At 45.7% G+C, this 23,192-nt stretch overlaps 1 protein-coding gene across 6 annotated transcripts in view; it reads left to right on the top strand.

Moving 5' to 3' along the window:
• The window catches only part of LOC144158379 (uncharacterized), a 156,409-nt gene that overhangs the window by 95,095 nt on the left and 38,122 nt on the right, over positions 1–23,192 (top strand). For all 6 annotated transcript variants that reach the window (XR_013320043.1, XM_077689244.1, XM_077689243.1 and 3 more), the window contains 3 exons: positions 4,155–4,233; positions 13,052–13,166; positions 18,974–19,050. Coding sequence is in view for 5 of the 6 variants with exons in the window: in XM_077689244.1 (XP_077545370.1) it covers positions 4,155–4,233; positions 13,052–13,166; positions 18,974–19,050 (271 nt within the window). In the remaining variant the exon portion in view is untranslated. The remainder of the gene's footprint in view (positions 1–4,154; positions 4,234–13,051; positions 13,167–18,973; positions 19,051–23,192) is intronic.

Raw genomic sequence — 23,192 nt, forward strand, 5'->3', positions numbered from 1 at the left:
CTGTCCTCTACACCACGGTAACATAGGACGTGTCCATTTTTCAGCACCGTAAAGGCTTCGCCTGCCCTCCTAACCTCGCTAAGCCCTATTACATCCCATTTAATGCCCTCTATTTGCTCGAACAACACCTCGAGACTTGCTTCGCTAGATAAGGTTCGCACGTTAAACGTTGCCAGGTTCAGATTCCATTGGCGGCCTGTCCGGATCCAGGGATTCTTAGCACCCTCTGCTGCGTCACAGGTCTGACCGCCGCCGTGGTCAGTTGCTTCGCAGCCGCTGGGGACTGAGCGCCGAGGGTTAATTGGCGTGTTCATGGGAGGTTGTGGCCGTTACTGCACCAGGGTGGCCAATCCTGCTCTGGTGAGGGAGTGCATTACCGGCAATGGTCGCCGGGGTCAGGCCGCACCCCAAGCCCGTTTGTGCAATTCCATCAATACGCGGATTTTTTTTTTTAATCCGGTGGGAATTGTCCGGCACCGGGATTCGAACCACGGTCCTTCTGCACGCGAGGCGAGTGTTTTACCTCTGCGGCATCGCTGCATCGATATATCTCGTTTAAAAATAAGACGAAATCGAAAGTGGATTAAGAGAGAGAGAGACTTCACTTTGAAAAATGTGTCGAAACGACTGCTCGGATTTTTGTTTCGGATACAGATACTCGTCTACAGTTCTGGCGTTAAGTTGTTGATAAGTATCACCAATCTTTTTCCCTCAAAGCAATTAGGCAGGCTTAAATACCCAGATTGCTCGTTTCATGGGAGGCGCAATACTCACACAGTGTTACAAGCCAACAGACAAGAATATACCCTCCCAAACAAGGCCGCAACAGTCAGCAGCAGCAGAGCATGCCCGGCACAGCAGTACTTCCCGTGGTACACTGCAGGCTATGAGGTGCTTTTGATTGGAGGGTTTCGGATCAATTTGGCTCCCAGGAGATCTTTAACGTGCGCTGAAATCTAGAAACATGGCCGTTTTCTCTTTTCGCCCCTATCTGAAAAGTATCCGCCGCTGCAGTGGCCGAACCTCCATCCTTGCGCCAAGCCAAGAAACGGCTCTGCCAGTGTAGGTACGGCGGAGGGCATTGTTGGCACATAACTGGCAGGCACCACGCCTAAAAATTGCGACATTAGCTGCGCCCCCAGAAAACCACATTTGAAGAATTTCAAAGCGACTTACAGTTTCGCAGAGAAACAAGCCCTACTAGTTCGTTGTTGTAGCCAAAGCAACGCCCACAAATGAATTGTGTCGTTCCTACTACTGTTGCTGTCTTATTCTCTCAGGTCAGAGGACGCGTGCAAACGTCGAACGATTCATCAATCCTTGTGCTTTGGAGTTCGGTATTTGAGGTTGATGTTGTACGCGTTGTGTCAGAAGATTTTCTCATACTCCTGAGTATCGAATGAGGTTAAGTGGATTGAAACCTAATCGGGATACCCGCCTGGGTGGTTACCCTCCTGCAGGTGCAACTTTTCTAAAAAAACTGAATAGTTAGAAGCATTAGGAGTTGTATTTCAGAATCCACAGACGTTTTTTCTGCTATAAACATTTATTACCTTTGTACGTCATCATAACCATTTGAACCCTTTAGGTGTCCATTACCACACGCGTTCTGATTGCCCGGCATTGGGCTACCAACGCCCAATGCAGGGCAAAAGTCTCTCCCATGCATCTTAAATTATCCCGGTCCTGTACTAGCTGCCACCAATTTATCCCCGCAAATTTCTTCGTCTTTCGTCTTACCTGCCCATCAACTTTCTACCCCCCCTCCGGCTATCCAAGCTTTCCTTCTCTAGGGATCTACTCTCTAACTTTTATTGACCAAGTTTATCTTGCCTTCGCATTACTTGCTCTGCCCAGACCAATTTCTTCTTCTCAATTTCTACTAATATGTCCTTAACACGCGTTTGTTCCCTGACCCACTCCACTCTCTTCTTGCTCATAATGTTACACCTGTCATCTTCCATTCCATTGCTCGCTGAATCGTCTTCATTTAAGTTGAACCCTCTTAGTTAGGCTCCTAGTTTCTGCCCGTATGTGAGTACCGGTAAGATGCAGCTGTCATACCCTTTCTTGTTCAGGGACAATTGCAGGCTGTCGTTTATTATCTGAGAATGATAGTATCTGATAATAATACTACCTGATGAGCATAATATGGCATAAATAAATAGACGTGTAAATTACTAACGGAGGAGCTGTTGAAGCTGGCAATAATGTGTGTTGCGTAACGCCTTAATGTTACCAACAAAATGCTCAGCGTTCACCAGCGCGTGCTTCGCGGCGACCGTAGAGTGTCCCTGGGACGAGCAGTGACTTTAGCAAAAAAATGGTGAAAACCCCGACGAGAGAAAAAATGCTGAGCGCTCGAGATAGCGTGTCTAGCGGTGGCCGCTGAGCGTCCCCAGCTCGCATGGTGGCTTTAGCAAAGAAAAAACTGGCGAAACCAATAAGGAGCGCCTAACGTTGCCTAGAAACCAACAACGCCACATTTTGCTGAACACCTGATTCACGAAACCTCAACGCTACTCCAGCAACGCCGCGCGTGCGCCGTGCACGTAGGCACCGCCACTACGCCGATGCTGCTGTCAAGTGCTCCCACGCATGTAATGCTTGGAACAAAGATCATGGCCATATCGATGCATACGCCGATGACTACTACTATCATAGTGCATAGCCCTGACAGAACATGTAAATAAACAATTTCAAACTTGTACAAATACGTGGTGATGCGTCCTTTAGTTCTTACGTTGCACGAAACCCTCAGGGTTCACTAAGCTTCAAGCCTTGCGTGACTTAATGCAAGCTTCACCAGTCTGTATTCATCCGCAATTCTGTTGGAAGCTACGATTGAAAGTATTTGACAGAACAGGATTTTAAAGCCGTGTTTCAATGTGCTGCCGTCAACTTGCACCAGGAGAGCCTTCGTCGCCCATCGTATCTGGCCATATGGGGCCACCCTGTTGAGTGTTCTCCGTTATACATCCCATTCCCGGCCTCAAAGGCGAGCATTGCTTTATTGGAAAGCGTTCAACGTAAGGCTGTGCGCTTTATCTTTAACCGGTACAGGCGTAGTGACTCTCCAACTGAAATGTTAGAGCAAGCGGGCCTTAATGAACTGGAAAAGCGTGCCAAAGTGAACCGCTTGAAGCTTTTGTATTTACTCTTTCACAATTCGTTAAAGATAAACTCCGATACCTACATTCGAACCAATAAAACCCGTCCTACGCGTTACAAACATTCACACACACTCGAAGAATACGATTGCAATAACGACACCTTCTACTTTTCTTTCTTTCCCCGCCCCATCAGAGAGTGGAATTTATTAGATCGCTCCATCACTCAACAAACAAAAGTAGACAAGTTCACTTCTCTAGCAGAAATGGCTATCCTCTCTCGATAACAGGTCTTCCATGCTACGTGCGCCAATGTGTGATTTCGATACTTTTTGAGCAAGTGCTATCTTTTTTCGGCGTTTACCTTTATTGCTTTTATTATTGTATAACTTCTGCGTTGGTTTCGATACCTTATGAGCAAGCGCTATCTTTTCTTTTCTTCGCCGTTTATCTCTGTTACCTCTATTGTATTGAATAATTTCTGTGCTACTGCAAGCTCTGTACTTCGAGTCAATTGTCGATATACTTCTTCGTTAACTATTGTAAAAAAAAAAAATCTGTTCGACATGTGTTCTTTGACTATGCCCGCTCCTGTAAAAATCCCAGAAGGGATTGACAGTATCAATAAATAAATAAATAAATAAATAATATGTGGGATGCATTGGTCCTGCAGTAGATGCACCCTGAGTGAAAAACGTTTCTGGAGCAAAAATTCGACGGACTCAGGAACTGATAAACGTTATTTTCATATAATGAATGTACGAACTATATCTTTAACTAGTGAATAAAATCTGTATTTACAATTACTGGCCATCAATTGTTTTAGTTTTTGGTTGTAGCAGAAATATTCCTTTTCTTAGCATTCTTTACTGTACGTTTTGTCAATTTTTTATTACTTCACGTGCATAAACTTTTCGATCGGTTATGCTTTTTTGTGATATTGCTTCCATAAACATCATCTGCCTCTCCCGCACCTCTTATGCCAAGCAGTTGGCATTCACGACGAACAAAATGAACGATATTTTTCTCTTTATTTTACTGCAGGTGCTGCTGCTTGTTTCATTACGGGTTTTCCTGCGAGGAATTCATCGCTTCCAAGTCATCGTTTCAGGAAAACTCTTTCGTACGTACAAACTAAACTTCTTGTCAATGAGTACCGTCGCCTTTTGTGATTATATCTGCCTCCGCTACTGTAAAGATAGCCAGAAGTTTGCACTCGGTCCTGTTGTAAAACGGTACAGTGGCAGCATTTCGTTTTTTTTAAAGCTGCCATGGAAGCTCCATATATTACCTTTATTCCAAACACTGGGCCTCTAATACCTGACTGAAAATTTGGTCGGTCTTATACGTTCATGTCGTCCCTGGTGAAAGCAATTCAGACTGAAGAGCCCATTTAAACTCCCAGGATGACTGCAGCCAAATGGGCTATGACAAGGATTTTGTTGGCACGTATTGATGCAGACAAGCATAAAAAGCCAGCGCACTGAGCTTGCATATTTGGGGCAAAAAAGGTCACTTAATACAACAATTTTCAAACAGCCGTTTTTAACACAATATTTCATCGCGTGATAACCCCAACGTGTGAAATCGTGCAGTTATGACCTTGAATCTAATTGGAGTCAATAAAACGTAATTGAATTGGACACGTGGAGCGCATTGTTTGATTACTGCATTAAACGCACCAATGCTACAGAGGCGATGATGGCTCCGGATTAGTTTTGGCCACCTGGGGATCTATAACGTGGGCCAAAATCTAAAACACACGGACGTTTTCACATTTTTGCCTAAACCAGGAATGCTACCACCGCAGCCAGGAACGGAACCCGTTTCCTAAATCTTGCTAACTTGTACTCTCAAAAACAACTGAGCAAGTGTGTTTTTTTTAATTCGCGTTTTTGCCATGCGGCATATGCAGAAATGATAAGACATTAGGTAGAAGAAGGAAAAAGGGTTACAAAAGCACAGGTATTATGGACACTGATGACACTGTACAAGTCTAAAGGTAGGCATGGAGTCCGGTCTCATGTAAAAAGTTCAGCAGCGACCAGCAGTAGCGGTCTTCTTGCACCTACCAGTTGAAGACCACCGATGTATCCCACCGAAGACCAAACACTCTTAGCGCACCGTCCTGAGCTGTTCTGGTGCCTGTAAATGTCCACAGGAGAGTGATTTTTACGTACGTCTTTCTGTGAACGAAACTGTAGCAATTGTATGTGAGCTACTCTAATATTGCGCTTATTACTGGCCGCCCCTAGATATCCCCTACATCGGACTTTATAAGAACGGCATAAGCGGACCGAATGGGCTGTGTTTAACTTCAAGAGAAAGCCCAGTCTGTGACTGCCTTGAGTCAGTGCGCAGTAAAGCGACCATGAGAAATAGCTTTAAAGATTGTTCTAAGTTACATTTTATGTCAAACAAAACTCATCTTGCGTACTAGACATAGCAAATGTACCGCTGGCATCACTTTCCAGTTTTATGAATATTTCTTCTCGGGCAAAGGGTCAACTATATAAGAAACCGCGGTCTGGAGATAAAGGTTTGGTTGATTGTAGGGTGAACGCGCCGACGCAACGCAGGCGATGAGGCGCGCCGTAGTCAAGGGCTTCGGAGTAATTTTGGCCACCTGGGGAACTTTAGCGTGCGCCGAAATCTCGTACAAATGGGCATTTTTGCTTTTCGCCTCCATCAGAAAAGTGGCCGCCGTGGCCAGGAATCGAACCTGCGTCCTCTTGCTCAGCAGTGCAACGCCTTAGCCACTGAGCCGCCGCGGCAGGTTGAGAGAAAGGCTGCTTCCTGATGTGTGTATAAAGAAAACGGTTTCTGAAGAGTTAGTGAAGTGGTACAGGCAACCCTCTAGCCGACTCATCGCACGTGGTAATTCCAGTCACCGTCTATTGAGTTTTAGGGGCGAAACTCCTCTAGCTCGGGCCCTGTCCCGGCCGTACACGGCACATTGTACACGCACATTGATAATGATTGTAGCAGGATCCCCCTAGAGATTGGCCAACCAAAGATTGGCCGAAGAGGTCATAACGATCAACGCGTTCATTACTACCCAACAAGGCGGAGAGGAAGAAGAAGAGGTTGTCGTTCGCCGTATGCGAGCTCAAGACACGTACCGGGGGTATGCGACACAAGACGCTCTGCAGAAGGCGACCACCAAGGTTGCTAAGATGTCACACACCGAATTCGCCAACTTACCCATGGAGATTCTCATCGTCCCAAACAAGCCCTACATAATCACCACAAACATCGATGTCGTCGACGGGCTTGTCAACGGAGCGGTGGAAAGCTTGATTTGTCGAGTCTTTATATGGTGTGCGGGCGAATGTTTCACGGTTTTACCGATAAGCATTTTATCTTCGCCCCTCTCATCATCATTCACTTCGTGGAGATTGCGAGATTTTTTTATTGCTCCCTAAAGAGGATGACAGCACCATTTTAAAAAAAATGCTTTGAGAGCGAAAAAAATTCCCGCTTTCCCAGAAGGCTCCGCAGGCATTTGGTAGCTGGCACATTGTTGTAAACAGCATAATATCACGCCATTGTGCACGGATCGCCTGTTTCTAGTACGTTTCGAGCAAAACCTCAAATCAACAAGTCTCGGTATGATAATCACTAGAATACAGAGCGAAATGAAAATATGACAGCGAGAATGTGTCAGCAATGGCTCACCAGATGTTCGTCATTTTCGGCAATCGTTCAATCTAGAGCGATAAAATTTTGGCACCATCGTCTCCGTAAGCTTCAGCAAAACAGGTGAACGCAAATATCACCACTTTGGGGTAACTTTTTTGGTGGCATACAGACGATTAAAATTTGTCACCTGGTGAACTTGGCTAAGCCTAAGGGCGGCGAGGCCTAGCGGTACAGCCGCCATCACTGTGGCCGCACATGTCGTTCTTTCAGACCATAACCGGCTATGCTGCGGTTTCAGTGCACATTGTATCTTGGATACCGCGCAATTGAGCTGTCTCCTCCTTCTGACAAAGAATCTTTGGACGATATGGTCAGCATTTGGCGCAGAAAACGCAAGCAACGGGAAAACAAGTCAATAGGTGGCACCAGTGCAGCGGGGGGAGTTACAAGGGTAACAGTCGTGTGCTTTTTGTGTGACCAAGACGGCAGCGCGTGCACTCAAGAACAACACCAGCATAAAACATAAGGCTTTCATTCATACACAAAGCATTCGCTTAGAAGAAACAATCGTAGTTCTAAAATCATGTTCAACGCTTTACCTCGAAGCAAGCATTGCCCCAGGCCAAGCTGGAACGGCCATACGAAAGCTTCTGGAAGGCAGTTGATACATTAATCTTTCAGTATTGCTGATATAGGACCAAAACGTGTTATTCTGTGGGCTCGACTCTCAACCTTATGCCAGAAGACTTCTTGGAGTAATAAACCTCACGATACATATACAACTTTTTTCACCTTCTATGGCGCAAAGCATCTGGGGATGTCTGCAGGGGGTCACTGCATTGATCTTCAATGTGTGTCTGTGTCTCCAGCCCAATCTTAGCTTTATGGAGAAATTCTCTTTGTCTCGAAAGTCGGCAACAGCAATAATGCGATCGCCACCTTGGAATGCAGGATTGTCCCGAGGCACACCTTGACTAAGGCATCCCGGAGCGCCTCTATAAGAAACCTTTTCCCACCTGCGGCAAAATTGGGCAGCGCGCGGACATCATCTCTCGGCCTTTGACGACTAAATGCGAAATTTGTGGGCACAAGTCGAAATCACCTAGGCAAACCATCAAACCACGAATTTTCCTTCTCCTTCCTTATTTGTGGAAGATAACACCGCACCGCAACCTCTAATTACAGGAACACAGTGCGCCGGGATCACCCTACTCTGCGAAAAACCCCAAGAGGAAACCGCTTGGACACCCTTTTACAGCAAACGAAACAAACCAGAAAAGGCCAGGAAAACGTTGGTCAACTGAGGCACCCACGGTCCCGCCACCGTACAAGTGGCAGCCAATTCATAAATTCCATATTACCGTGATCTACATAATTTGACAAGAGACAGGAACAGTAGAAAAGACAAAAACAAACGATGGTGCGCAATATCAAGACTGTTGCAAGACTGCTGGCCCATTACTCTTTCAGTATAGCCTATATGGGACCAAAATCTGTTAGTCTCTGGGCTCCCCCTCCTGCCTTCCTTGAGGAAAAAACCACCGCACCGGCACATTACGCACCATAGATTGGTTTTGTCTTTTCTACTGTACCTGTCCCGCGCCCAAATATGCAGCCCACGCTAATGTTGAAGTCTAGACTATACAAACTAGCCGCTTTGTTTAGTTGAACAAGCCTTTGGCCACTTAAATTCCTGAGCCGCAACCTCAATCCTGAGGGTTTACGGGCAACATCATTCTCAAACTGGTGTGAATTGTTGCGCAGGGTCTGTCGCTGGGTCACGTAGCTCTTGCTCTCCCTCCCCATCTCCCAAAAAATTGCTTTAAAAGAACACAAGTTCTGTTCTTAAAAACAAAATTATTACCTCTCGTGCAAAATTATGTAGCTCAAAGCTAGGTCCAACAACTTAAGCCAGTCACCCACGTCGAATGAACGGCCCCAATCCTAGCCACCCTCCTAACTAGTAGTTCACAACGACGCAATTTTGGTCGTCCCACGTTCATCTCACTCTACCCAAGTTACACAACTATTACAAGAGCTAAGCCTTCGCCAGACGAATTTTTCATGTTCAAACCTGTCTCGAAATATTTGAACGATCTTTCTGGGAACCTTTACGCGGCAAACTTTTTGAATGGGTCAGATAGCCCTTTAGAGCTATTTGGCAGCACTACCTCTCTAAAATAATTGTATGCCCTGATCCTGCTGTTGCAAGACCAGTCACATTCTTTGTTCAGTGCAGGGACGACCGTTCTCGTTCACACTCTCCGCCACCTGGTACACAAAGACAAACGACCACCAACACGCCTAACAGGGCTATAATAAGACCAATTCAGTCCCAACAACCACCGAAAAATAAACACCTTTCAATGTACAAAAAAACTCAGAAAATTTGAAATATCTAATTATAATTGCAGAGAGTTGAGGGCTTGGAGCAAACAGTCGTGTTTCCGACTTTCTTTGAAATGCCTCCCTCTTAACCAGGCAGTCATTACATTAGAAATAATTGACCTGAACACAAAGCTTGGACGCCACAATTCTTTAGAAAAGGACCCGACAACAATTGTTCGCAACAAATCATACCACGATGTAATCATACATCTAGAACTCAAAGTAGGACATAGTTCTAGTACGGTTAAAAACCTTTCAATCAAATTAGAGGAATCCTAAATTTACATTGTAAATATATCACGTCGTTCCCGTATCGGGCACGCACGTCAATTAAATATTCTGCAAGGCACTTAGAGGAGCAAACAGGGAACCGCTAGTCATGCTCCGAGATTTCAGCGCACCTAGCTGCCAATGGGGATACAACTACAAAAAAGTTGGAGGAGAAAGCCTGCCGAGCTTGTATCAGTCCTCTGCTCTAATCTACTTACTGAACCTCCCAAACCCTACAAGCGTAGGAAATTCTGTAAGTAGAGGTACGTGCCGATATCCCACATTTTACAAAAGCATTAAAGGTATAATGGGAAACACTGGGAAAAATTATGCAGCGATCACTACATCTTAAAGATATCCTACTTTCCGAAACCGTCAAAAAAATAAATAGGCTGAACTCGAGGATTGGAACAATACCAGGAATGAACAAATCGCTCCAATCCTTCTGCCAGAAGGTTTACAAAGTGGGCAGCTAACATACACTCCCTACAACTACAACATTCTCACCAGCATACAAACAACACACAAGATTCCCGCAATAGGCAATCATTTTTTTCACATATTAAAAGCAAGAAAAAGTCTTACTAAACGGTAGAACAGACAAAGGCACAAGATAAAACTTAGGAGACGCATTGTCAGCGCTACGCAAAAAGCTGAAGGATATGATACCAAGTTATATGAACTGGGTGGAAAGGTGCATTCAAGGGGGAAAGATGCAATAAGGTGAAAAGCAAATGGGCAACAAAAGTACCTGCCACCTTTTTTTCAGCGTTATCGGCCAATTTACCACTCTAGGGGAAATCCACAATCAGCTAGATCGTCTTCTTCCTAACTACCAAGGAGATACCGATTTCTCAGTAAACACTTTATATGACAAGTACCTTTGTCGTTCTATGGACCCCGGAGGACCTTAATACATTTACTCAAACTAAACCAAGAAATAAATGCTAGGTTTATGCTGCATGAACTCAAAGCAGCACTCAAGAAGATACGCAAAGCGACTGCCCAGAGACGGCCCTTATTAAGGAAATGTTCTGGGAAATTTCGCAAACCCCTCGTATCTACAGATACTTAAGCCCATACATTGGATACAGGATGGACATTCGCTACCGATTAACTAGAAAACCTTCTTCGTCAACTTTATCCCCAAGCCGGGCAAACCGAGTAATATTGGCACGAACAATGGCTTATACTGGAATGGCCTATGGAGTATATTATGTTTTATCGCGAGGTAGTGCGCCTACGTGCAGTTCTGGTTCATTCATGATAATTGATGAACTGGAATCAGCAAGGCAGAGCACGTATGCAAACTTGGGCAGCTAACACGGTCGCCAAGAAAGCTGCCACTGCTGGTGTACTTGTTTGAAGTAGCAGAGCTGTGTAGGCCGACATCATTTATTACACGTAGACAGAAAACCCTGAGCGCACGTAAACGCGGGCCTCACGGCGGCCGTCCGGCCAGAGACAAGTACGGCCAGAGACAAGAAACCAGAGACAAGTGAAATGCACTTAACCACACCCTCTATTACTTCGAAAAGATATTCCTGGTAAGGATAAATTAGTGCATGATACATGAACGGTGGTTTATTGGGTTGTATTAGTGTAGCACATGAGTGGAAACTCTTTTTTTGTAAAGATCTAGCAAGCTCGAACCCGGTGTTAGACGATCTCAGTTCTGCGTCTCTGACGAGGTCGGCCGCAGAGGAGGTGGACGAGAAGGAAGACGAAATACTTCTATTCAGATTTCTGAACGGTTCAGAGTGCGGCCCAGGGGAGTGGTTCCTTCTTCACTGTATCCCATGTTCAGACCGCGCCGCCTGTACTTTGTCCACCAGCTGAAGCTGGGTAGGCAGACAGGGGCTGGACAGCAGCATCTCAAGCTGCTCTTGTTCGGTAGTTCACGGAAAGAGAGGACGGTGCCCAGGGCTAAAATGGCACACCACGATTATGTGGCGGCGTGTTCCTACATCTGAGCCAAAGTTACATTCAGCGTCGTAGTGATTCGGGTGCATCAAGTGAAGACGCGTCGGGTGTGGGAAGGACCGGATTGCATGACCCGTAGGGTAGTTTTTTGTTCTTTGGAAAGGTCAGGGTAAGGTGAAGGTAGGGTCTGTCTCAGAAGGCGATAATTTTGGGTTATGTCCCCGAACAATACAAGCGGGTGACTGTCCATGTGCAGCTCAACAGCACGGGGGTAAAAGTGCAGCCTTGGTTGGCGTATTCGTTGCCCTCCATGGAAGCGTGAGCTGGTGTCCAGATGAGGTTAATGGAACCATTCGGGGTCTTGAGTGAGGCACAAGCAAGGAGGTTGGTTCTGGAGGCAGCCATGATGATGGCGTACTGCTGCCCTCGATTTTGGGAAACGTCTGTCTAGATAACTGCATGATTCCCTCCGAGAGGGGTGTTGAGCGCTTGATCCCGTGCTTGCCGGCGACCCTCGTCGGGGCAGGGATTCATATGGTTCATATTTCGAAGCAATTGGAGCATCTTTAGTTCTTGTCGCCAAAAGTCCAGGATTACATCCAGCGGAGTGACATTCTGTGCTGCCCAGCCAATCATTTGGCTGATTATTTGTATGATCATTTGTATGATTTCATTGATCCTGTGTTTGAGGCGCTGCAAGGATACGTCACTTTTGGTGCTGGATTGAAGATGTAGGCCCCGGATCTTGATGCTGGGGCTTGGAGTGATGGCCTGGCCATCAAGAAGCATTTGATTGTGTTTCTTGAGGTGTCGCTTGGCGTGAGGGCGGACGACAAGGAGCTGAGATTTTTTACGTGAACACTGGAAGCCACAGGCTTTAGCAGATTGGCGTACTAGCGTACTATAAGTGAGACGCCATTGGTTGGTGTGAGCTTCCTTTATTTGCTATCGCGTGGGCATTCAGCGAGAATACAGGGGTTAAACCCGCAGATGTGCTTGGTGAGTGCACCACCTGTCTTCCCCTTCTCTGCGAGCGCACGTAGCTACATCGGTAAGACAACAGGCTCTGGCTTTGATACTCCATTAGTTCCAGGTGCGATTCCTTGCGGTCCCAGTATATTCTTTGATTTTTTCGCGGGAGTTTTCTGTTGACACGAACGGTTGCGAAAGAACCCTTGGGGGGCTAGAGGTAAAAAGCTTTGCTTTAAAAGCCGAGGACTGAGAAGCAGTTTTGTCGTGTGTTCTCTCCTCAGTCCTCGTCTTGTTGCGGAAGGTAAGTATAACAAGTTCATCACAACGCAGTGTTTTTGTACAGAAAAGACGTTTTCGGAAATGCAGTTTATAAAAGCGGAGAGCCGAGGTTTTGCTTGTATGTGTTCCCCTTGCTACTGCCGCAGCAATATTTTGGCTGTTTGTAGTAAAAAAAGTACAGAATGGCAGCTTTAAACTTTACGTGTTTGCAGAAACAGACTAGCCACCCTTTACTTACTCCCAAACATGTGACCATGCATAAATGTTGCTCCAATGGGTCAATGAATACCTATACAGGTATTAAAAGTGAACTCCGGCTCTATCTGAAGTGGTGAGAAGATATATTACTTGTGTAACTCACCGAAAAAAGGGCAATATGGTGGGAATATTACGTCGAATTGTGTATCGAACACCAAAATTTACCATTTTAACCGCGATAAAAATGTTCTACTTCCACGTTCTTGCAGGCTACAGCTCCCAGTCAGCCTTTGGATGATCCATGTTCGAACCCCGGGCCAAGTACGAGCACAAGCATTTCCGTTTCTCCGCAGGCTACAGGCAGGGCACGCGAACATAACAAGTGTGAGTAAGGAGAGGGCATATTTCAGTAGAATCAGGAGTCTTTCTAACTTGCACTTTATCTTTCGTTACGCCTTGCGCTTACATACCATGTACTTACTGCTGCATTGTTTTCATTCCAAAGCCGCTATGGGCTGGTTATGCGACTAGCTCAAGAAAAAATAGCAGCACTTTTTACGCGAGTTTTCGTATCCTACTGACTTCGCACCATGTCATGATGCGCATTGTCAGCGCAGGAAGTACACATATCGCGAAAAGGTCATGATTTACGCAGTAAAGTTGCTTTACACAATTTGTAAAGCATACTTTTTATCAAAAATAATTTACAATAGTGTAAGTTCCTGTTTAACTTTTGACACTTTATAGCCGCACTTGTGCAAGGAAAATTCTAAGTTAAAGCATTGATAATCTTAATTGACAGCACAACGGAAAAGTAGGAAACTTTCTTCCTTGTCTTGCCGAGACTACAAACATAATGCATTGCAGTCTTCTATGATGTCAACATGCTTGTCAGAAAATAAGAGCCTACTGAAGTACCCAGGCCACTTTCTATTCATAGTATTTCTTCGCTCGCACGGCTTTCAACTGATAAATATTTCCTAAACACATAACATTGAGCAGCAATACTTGCGGAAATTTTTATTTGTGCAGTTTGAAACTCTGCAGAAATTTACTCTACTCAATTTTTTCAACGCATGTACTTTAACAGGTTGAGACGTCATTACACACAGCCCGTTACTACAGCGGTTTGGTGAGAAGTTAAAATTGTTATTATGTGGTTTCACCAGCTACCGACAGAGCCCACATATTTCGGTAGACTACGCAGGCTCACCTTATGCAAAGTGATTTCTCAGTAAGAAAATACTTTATTAGCTGTCAGCTTTCACTCATCATTTCCAAGGTGTGCGTTTCCGTCGAATGTGCCTTTTTATAGTAAGGCGCAATTGGTTTTTACAGCTTTTGGAAGCTGTATTATTTGTGATGCGTCAACCTCGTTCAAGATTTTGCCAAACTTCGGCGATATTTCTTGCTTGCTGCAGTTGGGAAATTGTGTATGTGGTAGTGTTATACAGTCCCTGCACTATTTCTGTACCCCACCTGTTCTTTTAGGGCGCACTGAAGTTGTACTTATCGCCAGGTCTTTCATACTAAACAGTAAAGTGTACATCAGGTATTTGCAAACAACGCCGGTGCTGAACCAATGTGTGATCTTGTCGGTTATTATAATAAAAAAAACAGCGCTTAGAACAGGACAACGCAAGGGGCTACCCACACAGGTACCGCTCTTATAGAAACAAAAGTGTTTATTTGCCGCACGGAAGCAGTGACGCAAATGTTTCTACAGGATCGGAGCTTATAACAAAACAGCAGAATAAAAATACCAAAAACTACCAAGCATTTTCATAATTGTAACGTCTGTTCTTACCGTTCCCTGTCTTGAGTTCAAAAGTTAGCCTTCAGTAAACGTTTTCTACTTCGGGAACAAGGCAGCAAACGCGGTTCCTCACATGATAGCTGGCTGGCCGCACACGTGTCATTCTGGCGCTGTTGTTCGGAATTTGGGCGTTGCATAGAGATGAAGCACCACAGCAATAATCGCACACGGGAGATGCTGAAATCAGCAAAATAGGCAAAGGGGGCACTGATTGTGTGAGCACCCTGTCTGTCGTCTTGCCTCGCAGTGAGAAAGCATTCTTTGAAGGCGATCTTTTTCTTTATGCATGCAAAACCGAGAATAAATGTTATGATGGCGACAGTGCTTGTTAAGTTTTCCGCTGTTTATAGTGTCTTTCTGCTTTCTGCTCTTATTGCAGAGCAGCCTTTCTGTCAATATTACCTTGTGGAAAAATAAATCCCCGCCAATCCACCCTACGAAGGTGGTTGGAAGGACAAGCTTTAAACAACACCCATGGTGATTACCCATGCGACCCAACTTGAATTCACACGCTTAGCTCTACAAAAAGTGAAACCAGAGAGAGGTGAAATGCACTTGTGTCAAAATAAGGCTTAACTACACGCTTTCTTACCTCAAAAAATAATTTTTTGGCACCCGTGACTCAATAAATGATTGATGAACGGTGGTTAACAGGGTTGTATTTGTGAAGCACCAGCGGGAAAACAGTTATTTTATAAGTATAAAAGAAGCTCAAACCCGGTGTTAGATGATCTCACTTCTCCTGCGTCTCTGCCGCTGCCGACGGAGGCAGGAGATCGGCGGCAGAGACGGAGCAGAAGTATGATGCTATGAGTTGGTGTTGGCTTTCTTTAATTTTTATAACTCCTAGCGCATGCGTAAGCTTCGAACAGGGCCACTACACGGGCCGTGGGCGAAGCGCAAAGACGCGCGACAGGTGGCGTGATGCTATCACGTGGCATTAAGCGAGAACGCTAGGGATAAACCCGCAGGTGTACTCGGTGAGTGCACCGCCTGTCTCCACCGCCTCCGCGTGGGCTCGTAGCTCAATCGGGGAGACAGCGGGCTCTCGCTGCTCTTCTCTATTTGTTATAGGTTCGATTCCTGCCGGTGCCAGTGGTTTTTTTTTGTTCGCGGGAGTTTTCGGCTGACACCAACGGTCGCGACAGAACCCTTGGAGGGTAGAGGTAAAAAGCTTCGCTTTAAAAAAGGCATTTCTTGGTGTCCAGTGCTGTACGTGCGCTACCCTTTTTTGTCCAGTCTTAAGCACTCTTTTGTTTCAATGAACAGTTATGCAGCGGGAACACTGCATAACTGTTTGGAACGAAGTACAGAAGCTTCTCCTTTTTATGGGGAACAAGACAGTCAGTGTTTCGCTAGTTGTGTGCTCGCCGCTGAAGCACCGCTGTTTTTGTTGGTGCTTCCAGGATGAGGAAGGGTGTTATATCGGTTAAAAAAGTAGTTCTTTAAATGTGCGGTTAATACGAAAAGGTTGGTTTCGAAATTCAGCGGAACTTATGTACTCCGGAAGCCTTAATGTATCCGCAGACACAATTACCGGCTGCATAGCCAGAAAAGAGCAGTAAAGCGCTTTATTCGACAGGTTAACGTTACTCTCTTTTGTATACTTTGATTCACAGATTCTCATGTTATTGCTTCTTCATACGGCATAGCAAGCCAAGAAAGATGGCTCCGATAACCTCGCTTGTACCATTAAAAGTTTTTTCTCTCTCTCTGGTTTGTTTGACTGATTGCGCAAACTACAAACCCATTTTTAGAAAGCTTGTGCAGGTACCGAGAGAAACAGATATTTTTTTTAATTAAGGTGTGCGAATAATTTAAGTTTCATTTATTTATACCTTACCCATACGGCAAAAAATGCATTCATCTCGTTCTCTTTCTGTTCTTCACGAGTGTAGGATGGGCGAACGCGCAACACTCGTGCTAAACTTCGCGATAATGGAAACTGGAGTGTCCATTCATGAGAGCCTGCATCAGAGGGGAGAACAAGTCTGTTTTGATTTGACATTTTCTCTTCGGAAGAAACCAGTTTCTTTTAACTTAAGCTAGTGCAAGGTCTTTTACATGAGTGGAAGCTTGAATTTATTCGTTACTATTATGCTGGCGGTCCCCCCGGGCAGGGTGAACTTCTACACGCATCCCAATTCTGAACTGCACTGGGGCAATAACAACACTCACCCCACATGGGGCATCTTCAGTATTCGTGGTGACGGTATTGGCGACACCGCGTACCACGAGCCCCCAAAACAATAGTTGGAACAAACTGGAGTGAGGTGTTAAAAAAGGGAGGGTAAGAAACCACAAACTGTAGCCAAGCACCGGCAAAGCTCCGGCGAATTGGGCTGTTTGCCTGTTTACGAGGCAGGAAGATCCGGGATCTTTCTCGCACCAGGGTAAACAGAGCGAAGAAAGCGTCCCCGCTCCCTGATTCTGTTTCACGCCATATGGTAAATCGCAACCCCCGCCCCAAGATTATCTGCCCCTGAAACGGAGCTCCACCAACATTCGTTTCCACCCCTTGCAACCATCACCCTTCTTAGACCTGACTGACATCAATGCCCGTTTTTTAGTTGTAGATTCTGCTGGCACATCAAACCCTGTTTCCTCGCAATCCGTATTTCTGATCAATAAATTTCTCGAAGGCATCCTTCGAAAGACATGTTAGGTTAAGAAACTCAGAACTGGAGAGGTACTAGTCAAAGTGAACACTCAGCAACAAGCCACTAACCTAATGACCAAAACCCGCATGGCAGACCGCCACATCTGAGTCACACCCCATTTCAGCCTCGACAGCTCTCAGGGTGTGATGTCTGAGCCAGATCTGATAAATCAAATGGAAGCCAATCTGCTCGAAGGCATGAAAGATCAGGGAGTGACGTCTGTGGGCGTATAACTATCATGCGAGAGAATAATAAAAACACAACAAAGCACATCATCTTGACGTTTACCCTTTTCGCATTTCCGGAATCTATTAAAACAGGTTTAATTCCGTGTTCCGTCCGGCCGTACATCCCGAATCCGCGGCGCTGATAAAAGTGCCATTGCTGCGGGAACGGTAGCAACTCATGTCATGGCCAGCTAACCTGCACTAAGTGCGCCCAACATATCAGCCGACAGATAACTGCAGCGCAAAAATTTGCACAAACTTCCAGTGATCACAGGCGGCCTTCTCCAGAACTTGCTAATAGTTCCTACTTGAAAAGCAAATAATCACATCAAATTAATTGAGCACACTCTTTTTCAAGAGGCGCGAAAGAAGTCTTGAGAGGTATGCCGACGCAGCTCCCCTGTTTGAGCCGGTATTACGAATAAAGCTGCCACAACGCTGTGGCTTTAGTGCGCGTATCTGCCAGTACACGTAGTAAAATTGCGTTCTTCACCACAAAGTGCCAGCAACAAAGTAAAATAGTATTTAAAAATATAAGACTTTTCGTCATTAACACTGCGAACAATATTCTCCCAAAATCGCCAACTTGCGGAGCTTATTGCTTTCTCAAAAAAAATTGCGGTGAGGGATTTCCAGTTCCAACTAACTAATGGCGGCTTAGCATCGCTATGCTAAATCCACCCTTGAACTGTCTATATTCTTTTCCTATTATCATGACTGAATTAAACTAATCTAGAACTATTAGCATCATACATCGAAGGGAGTTTTAAAATTGTTCACTTTTGTTGTGAGCTTTCAAGAAATTCCCGTCACCGATTTGGGAGTGGGGTGAGGGGACGTTTGATTATGCATCGGCGTTCGCGTATGTGTTGTTGTGTGTGCCATTATTTGTATGTGGGGGTGCTTTCGCGTACAATAAACGGCCGAATTACAAATATGTCTACGTTCGAGCCAGTACATGCGTCTTAATATTTTTTGTCCATCCTGCAGACTAATTGTTAAAAGCACATTCCGCTTATTATTGCTGCACATACCCTTATTTTTGCGAGGACAACAGACAAAAACACGCGAGAATATTGTAGGACATAGCTTTGGCTGATGGTTTGTTTAGCTGAAACATTTATGCGTCGGCGCCGGTGTGATTAATTCCATACAGTCGGCCTCCTCCGCTTAGGTCGGAAGTATCTGAGACGCTGCACATCGTGCCAATGCTTTTAGCCATAAGCGAGACCTGGGCGCTCTATAAAATAGAGGCCCTGACGGAGGCATTATTGGTGCAACGCACTCACGGGCAGCGGCTAGGGGTCGTGGTTAGTCTGTGCTCTGCAGAGGGAGCAGTTCACGGAAGCTATGCAAACTAGGCGTCGTTGCTCGCAACGCTCAATCGGGGAGCGGTGTTTGCACCGCATAATAAAGGCTATGCGCATTGGTTTCTTGCTTTGAAGCTGATTAATTGATTCTTTACTCTACTTATCTCCTGTCCTGCAGCTGCACGGAAACTAAGCACATCCAGCAGGCCCCGTTTGGTGGTTGCTCAGGCCAAGGACTTTATGAGCGGTGACAAGGTGAGGAACCATATTCCGACAACGATAACGTACCGTGAAGAGTATAAACAAGCTCGAGCTTCCTTTGTTTCAAATTATTAAAAACGGTGATGGCTAAGATGCCTCTTTTGTCTGACTAGCCTCTTCTGTCTGATATGCAAGTTTATGTGACTGACTGGAACTGGGTATTTAAAGGTAATCAAGCACGCGTTAATCTTTTCAGTCGAGTATATATCGCCTAAGCGTGTTGCAGCGGTGTTATGTTTTAGTGCGTAATGTGTGGGATGTCATAATTTTACACATCTTTTTTTTCATTTTTACACTTATCACGCTCGTGTCTTTCCTAGCCCGCGCGGGAAAGCCGACACGAAGTATGGTTTTAGAAGTTCCGCGCAGCGTCGTCATAGCCGTTGTTATCAGCTAGCGGTAGGGTGCATCCAGCAATGCTAAGCGCTGCAGCCCCGAATACTTCCATGTGAGGGCGAATGTTCCGCGCGAAGCAAATGTCTACAACCACTGTGTGTATAAATCTGCTGTACATGGTGCCGCCTATAGATTCTGATTGAAATGAGGTACTGGGCACAGGAAATGCATAGGATAAGCGGAAAGAAATTGAATAAAGCGAAATAATTCGGACTGGGTGTGCATGTTGCAACTGCGTAAAAAATAGTTGTACAAAAATTACACACATAAAAAAAAATACCTGGACAGCGCTGACGGCCACCTATGTTTCTTAAGCAAATAACGCACATATATCGAAATATGTATATATATATAGCGTATGAATAAAGTACAATGGGGCCAGTAAAAATGTACAGTAAAAGAGAAGACTAAAGGCTAACGAACGAACATGTATTAACGTTTCGACTTGGGGCAAGCCTTCGTCTCACGAAGGCTTGCCCCAAGCCGGAACGTAAACACATGTTCGTTCGTTAGCCTTTACTCTATATATCACGGGAACTTCGAACAAGGTAGCGACAACGATTGTTGCCAAGGTTACAGCAAAGAGACATGCCTTTGTCATAGACTTGCCCTGACGAAGGCAAGTCTCTTTGCTGAAACGTTGGCAACAATTGTGGTTGCTACCTTATTCGAAGTTTTGTTTTTTTGCGTTTTCTACCATTTGCAAAATTTTCTACCATTTTTGAAACAGGAAAAGAGAAAGAAGAGGTAAAAATAATTTTGACGATGAATGTGGCCCGCTTGTAGTATGACTCCAATCACCTAACCTTCCTCGACCAAGTCTAGAAAGGGTGTCCTCACGGATTGTGCCGATTTCAAACGTGTCCTGGATCTCTCTTGTACGCCGCTTCCGATGCCCCTTTAACATGACAGTGCCTTTACGCCCGGCGAGGAGAGAAATTACGCGAAGTGAAAAGCCATATTGCAGCCTGTACCTCCTCGGAGATTGGTCGCGTGCTCTGCCAGTCGTTCCTGTATGCGGCAGCCGGTTTTCCCTACATAACTGCTACCACACGACAACTTAAATTCGTGCGCCACGGCCTCCTGGCATTTATTGAAGCAAAATTCAAGGTTGTTCGCGCATTCATTGACGTTTGTGGCCCTTGAGTTTACTAAAAGGCACATCCCTCTCAGCCTATTGGCGCTAAAAAAAACCACCTCGACGGCACTCAGCCAGGTGGGAGAGGACAGGAAGGACCTTCTTAAACCATTGGTCCCTCCAAAAACCCTCAAATTTCACATGGGTGTAATTTTTTCAAATTCTGGCATCATTTTTTGGTCGGAAGAAAAATTTAGACAAAATATACCTTTGTTCAATTCTGAAGAACCGGTCCTTGGTGATGCCCCTACATGCACTAGACCCACGGGAGGCGCTGCGTCACAGAAAAAGGCAAGTAGTACTGAAAAACTTCCAAAATTCGCGCTAAGTAACGTAATATCGGTAAGAGTGACGAACTATGAGCCACCACTAAAAATAGCTATCACAGCATTTATTGCACGTTCGCCTTGAAGTGATACAACGAAACAAAAAGAAAGGCTCCACTAATATCCCCGTGTCGTTTCCTGGTTACGGCTGAAGTCGGCGGCCCTATACTACACGAAAAAAAGTCTGTGGCGTCGTAGAAAAATATCAGATGGTGCCTCAGGAGTGGCCACTGCTTCATATGTTTTATTTACAATCCCATAGTTTTCTAAGTCGGTAGTCAAATAGATATCTTTGTGATTGGTCCCAAGCAGTTTTTTAATAAACCTAACTTGTATTCTGCCTTCAGGGGACCTTCAATCAAAAAAATTTTATATAATTGTGCATTTAGTTGATTATACATATTCCTCTGATTTTTAACCCACTTCAAAACAGCTCAATACCGCACATCACGGTGCAGCGACAGGTGTGCTACTTATCTCAGACTGTGCCACTGCGCCGCATCATTAGGCTACATCAAGTGGTAGCCCCCAAATGTGACAACACTGCTCTCTTGCGGAAGGTTGACGAGACGTGATTGGAATGCAACCGCCTCCAGCGCCACAAACTGAATATCCTGGGGTTCTCGAGCATCCTGTTTATTTCCTCACGTGCCTTTTTTTCCCCTCGAGTACTTTTTTTGAGGGGTTTCCCAGTCCAACAGAACACGTTCTTTAGTAGTGCTTCCTTTGAGCTCTATTGCCCAGATTTGTAGCCCCGAGAACCAATCCCTAATGGTGAAAGCATGGACATTCGTGCGTAAAATCACCGACAAGAATATTGGGCGTAAGTGAACGCAATAATTTTAATTACTGCAATGTCTATGGAAGGGGCTCCTCTCCCGAAGTTTTGTTGCCAACCTAGGTCGCTTCCTTTACTACAGCTAAATTTTAAGGCAGAGTTTAGTTTTTCTAAGTGTCAGCAGTCTCCAAACACAGGAATATCAATAGGCCATACTGCTGCCTCAGCTCCTTGGCATTGAAGTACTGCTGCTACCATCTTTCAGTAACCTGCCCGACGATGCGCACGCGTGCGCCTTTTTCGTTGCAGTTCCTTCTGCAGCCAAGGCGCAAATTATAAGGTTCAGGTTATCTTTCGGCAACTAGTGAATTTTCTGCCACGCAGACCTTCTCCTACTAGTTCTGCCCACGATGAGTGTAATAGCTTTCAGTCAACGTTATCAGCATACCCAAGTCTGATTGATTGATTGATTGTAGGGTTTAACACGCCGACGCTACGCAGGCGATGAGGCGCGCCGTAGTGGAGGCCTCCGGATTAATTTTGCCCACATGGGGATCTTTAAAGTGCGCCGAAATCTCGTACACATGGGCGGTTTCGCTTCATACCCATGTCTACTGCGAGAGGAAGACCTTTCCCATCGACCGCCAACTGACCCTGTCCTGCGGCGCTTCAGTCCAGTCACTCGGTTTGATTTGGGGGATGGGGAGGAACTGAGCAAAGTATTGGGTGAGCGATTCTCCGACAATAAAAGACCACCACAGAATTACTATTCCTTCTAACTGGAATCAAAACAGACATCGGCAGGTATGAAATATGCGCAGTAAATGGAAAAATTGAGGACAGTCCAGTGGTACTGGGTGATTCGGAGGAGTGTAGGCACTCAATTATCGGCGGTGAACCTGGACAGCTGGTGGTGCAGCATGCTCAGAGCTTCCAGGTGTGGCGCACAACAAGATGAAGCCGGCAGACGAGGCAATCCTAGCTCACTTTTCCTGGAATCGGGCGAAGACCACCATCGCGTCGCCTGTCGTGCATGCTGCTTCATGGTTACACATGTTGAGCCGGCCGTGGCCGTCATGTCAAGCGTGCTCACGAACAACTAAGCACGTGGCCTAAGTAATGGAGAGAGAACCACTTTATTCATGGCTGGCTCAGGGGTATGGCAGTTGGGCCATGGAGACTAGGGTGGCCTGTGTCTGCGGGCTTGAGCGCGGCCGCATGCCGGTAGGTGGATGTGTGAAAATGACGGCAGGGTGAGGGCGGACACTGGCTCAGGGATTAATGGTGGGTGTCACGGGCGCCGCAGAGTGGGCACAGCAGGAGGGGAGCTGGGTCTGCTGTGAGAAGTTGGCTTTGCAGTGTGTTGAGTACGTTGTCATCCCACCGCTGACAACCCGTTGCTACGTACGGGAAGGTCGACCCGAGCCGAGCTCCGTCATCTCCGACATACGTGTGGTAGCGTGCTTTGAAGCGAGCGGACAGCCAATGTTGCGGCTGT

The sequence above is a fragment of the Haemaphysalis longicornis genome, unplaced genomic scaffold, assembly GCF_048455015.1.
Source record: "Haemaphysalis longicornis isolate Haplotype H1 unplaced genomic scaffold, Haemaphysalis longicornis Haplotype H1 scaffold_10, whole genome shotgun sequence".
NCBI classification, from domain to species: Eukaryota; Metazoa; Arthropoda; class Arachnida; order Ixodida; family Ixodidae; genus Haemaphysalis; species Haemaphysalis longicornis.